The 3,439-nt window shown below is 44.1% G+C and overlaps 1 protein-coding gene across 1 annotated transcript; it reads right to left on the reverse strand.

Moving 5' to 3' along the window:
- Positions 1-895: 895 nt before the first annotated feature.
- Positions 896-1,751, reverse strand: LOC108080475 (uncharacterized). Its single transcript, XM_017175222.2, has one exon. It carries the CDS (start codon positions 1,742-1,744, stop codon positions 977-979), a length of 768 nt encoding a protein of 255 aa, XP_017030711.1. The 5' UTR covers positions 1,745-1,751; the 3' UTR covers positions 896-976.
- Between the last annotated feature and the right edge of the window lie 1,688 nt (positions 1,752-3,439).

Raw genomic sequence — 3,439 nt, forward strand, 5'->3', positions numbered from 1 at the left:
GTTGATGGCTATTGAGTGGGAGAGAATAAATATGTTTAATGATTGTTTTTATAATTCTTCTTGGCCAAAAAAATTGCGCAATTCCCTCAATGGAAAATGCCCAAAAGCAAACAAAATAAATATATATATACACTTGCCCTTTGTGTGGAAATAAATCAATACAAAAAATCAAACCTATCATATCTCCAGCAACAAATTGCTCACTTTTCTTTATTGGTGTGTGTATATAAAGTTCTTTCTTTGTGTAAATGTTCCAAGAGAACCGAAAAGAAACCCAGCCTGTCTTTTATCCTTTTCGTAGGCACTCCATACTGCCACCCAGAAAATAAAAAAGGATGAAAAAAAAAGAAAAGCAACGCGAATGGAGGAAAATGTTTTGCCCACTCCTTGGCCTGGCCCTAATCAAGTAACCCGAACACGTCCTTTGTTAGATTTATATGGAAAATATATATTTTTATACATGCAACCCAATGAATCCCGACCCAACCCTCTGTTCACGCCCACTTTTGCCACCACCCGCAGCGCGAAAACTGGCTCCTTGGGGGTGGCTAGACTTTTCCCGGCTAGTCAAAAGTGATATTTTACATATTTTCCGACAGTTTTCCTTTTTTTTTCCCCAGTCCCTTCTCGGCTGCTCCTTTTTTTTCGCCCAGCTTTGCTTGCATTTTATTACTTAACGCTTAAGTGTGCCTTCTTAGAGGAAAAAAAAGGAGAGCAGGGAGGAAAAATGGTTGGGCATTTTTCTATGTATTTTTCTTCCAGAGTTTTCTGTTTTAAATTGAAAAGTTGTAAAAGGATTTCTTGGGTTGCTGCTCCTTTTTTTTTTGCAAATTAAACACTTCTTTTTTTGGGAAATGATCAAACAGAAAAGTTTTTATTCAACAAATATGGTGGAATGGAGCTTTAACAAAGAATGGAAATGGAGATGTGGACAATGACAATAATGGAGGGATGGGTATGGGTTGAAATATCACAATTACCAGCTGCCGGCACCGCCCTGAGGTGACCAGCCGCCGCTGGAAGCTCCACCCGAGGACCAACCACCGCTGGAAGCTCCACCCGAGGACCAGCCACCGCTGGGAGCACCGCCCGAGGACCAACCGCCAGAGTCACCAGCACCAGAGTCCGATTCCGAGATGATTTTGATGATCTTCACAGCCGTGGGGGCATCAGCAGCACCGCCTCCAGCTGACCAGCCACCGCCGGATGAGCCACCAGAGGACCAACCGCCACCAGATGAGCCACCATATCCACCGCCGCCGGATGAGCCACCATAGCCGCCTCCATGACCGCCAGCCGAACCCTGCTGTGAGATGATCTTGATGATTTTGACCTCCTGGGCGCCACCGCTGCCATGGGAACCGCCACCTCCGTAGCCACCGCCTCCTCCAGATTGCCAGCCTCCAGCGCCACCGCCTCCTCCTGATTGCCAGCCTCCAGCGCCACCGCCTCCTCCTGATTGCCAGCCTCCTGCACCACCAGCTGGAGCGGATTCGTGGATGACTTTGATGATTTTGACGGGCGGGGAGCCACCACCGCTGCCATGATGATGATCGGATCCGTGATCAGAGCCTCCACCATAGCTGTAGCCTCCATCGCCGCCGCCACCATGGGGAGATCCACCGCCGTAGCCGCCGCCACCACCACCACCACCGCCATAGCCTCCGCCGCCGCCACCTGCTCCGCCAATGAATCCTGCATGGGCCACAGCTCCCAGAGCCAGCAAACAGACGAAGATTTTCATGTTGACCTGATGGAGATGAGCCAAAGCGTCGAACTGATGCTTTTGCCAGGTCGTGGCTTCACTTTTATAGAGCAAATCCCCCACAAAACTCAAAAAGCGGCCTTGTCCGGAAGCCAACGCAATGGCTGCAGTGCACCACGGACCACGGACACCCCCGGGCCAGTTAGAGACATTAACACACAAGGCTCGAGTGGCTCCGGCGAAAGCCTCCGGTAGGTTTATGTCGAAAGACTCTCCCCTAACCACAATTGAAGGCTATAGTTGCTGATCGAAACAGTTGGAAAATGGATTTTGTGGAAGGGTAAATGGAGTTGGAGATACGTTTTAACATTAAAGAGAGGTGTATATAATATAAATAGGGAGTTTAATAATATTAATATATATTTTTTATGAATTTTAGTACAATATATTGTATACATTTTGAGTATTCTATTAACAATATTATTTATTTCTGAAAATCAGGTATTCTATTATCTATTAGAGTATCTCATCAGCGACTTCAATCAAAATTCGTTATACTTTCTCGTGATTTGTTTGGATTATGTAATCAAAAACATAGCCAACAAACAAATAAGCAAGCAACCAGCATATTTTTTAACTCATTTTTTGGCGCTTCGAGCGCACTTGAACAGAGTTTTTCCCCCTGATCGTAAGCCAAACCATCTGCCTTTGGCACTCTCTCTCTCTGTGAGCACTCCAACCCAAAGCCATGATTAATGAGTGCGCAGAGTTCAGATCGCAGGTGAGAGCGAGTGCAGGTGAGAGGACAGACAGGCAGGCCAGGTTCGTGCGTTTTCAACTGTCCCTGACATCGATTTCTGGGCTACCAAGTCGAGACGTTACGCAGGCGATTCAGATAAGGTCACTCCAGAAACCACTGAGAGAAAAATCAAGATAGGTATTTGAAGAAAGTAAAAGAGAAAAGTCTAAGAAACTCAATTATTAAATATAATGATTAAGAAACCAATTACTATAGACTTATTTATTACTTTGTTGACCTTTTGATATATTATTTTATTATTTCTTCCAGTGCACAGTCTCCTGTTGTTTTTTTCTCAACATTCCCTGCACATTCATTCATTCATTCGTTCGTTCCAGCACCTTTTGCATTCATTCATCGATCATCTGGAATGAAACTGGGGGCAACAGTTCTCAATGAGACGTCAAGTTCTCATTAAGACGAGAGCCGCATGCAAATGCCAAATCAATTAATCAATTTGTTTTGCCAATAAATACGACTAAATATGGCCAACGATCTCTGCCAATAATGATAAATGGTTTCACCAACTCGGCCTGGCTCTAGTTCACATATTGCTTTATACCATTTTATCTCTTTACATTTTCACTCGGCCAAAATGAATTCAATTAAGCAAAAAGCTACGAAAAAGATAAAAGAAAAGATCAAATTCCCCAAACACAAAAACTGAACGTGGGAATATATTTTGGCCACGCATGACAAATATGTCCAGCAAAGACTTTGCTAGCCTGCTTCATGTCTAAATAGACCACGCATGCAACATATTGCCATTGGCAAATGATTTTTAAATAATTTCATACTCTTTTTTGAGACTTGAGGCGGAAAAGACTGGCTTGAACGGTAGATAAATTAATGGTCATTCATTTTCATTCAGTTATAACTCTATTGGGGGTCCGATATGGATGGACAAGACAGGTGCAACAAGTAGGAAGTTTGAC

Source organism: Drosophila kikkawai, chromosome 3L (assembly GCF_030179895.1).
Source record: "Drosophila kikkawai strain 14028-0561.14 chromosome 3L, DkikHiC1v2, whole genome shotgun sequence".
Classification (NCBI taxonomy): Eukaryota; Metazoa; Arthropoda; class Insecta; order Diptera; family Drosophilidae; genus Drosophila; species Drosophila kikkawai.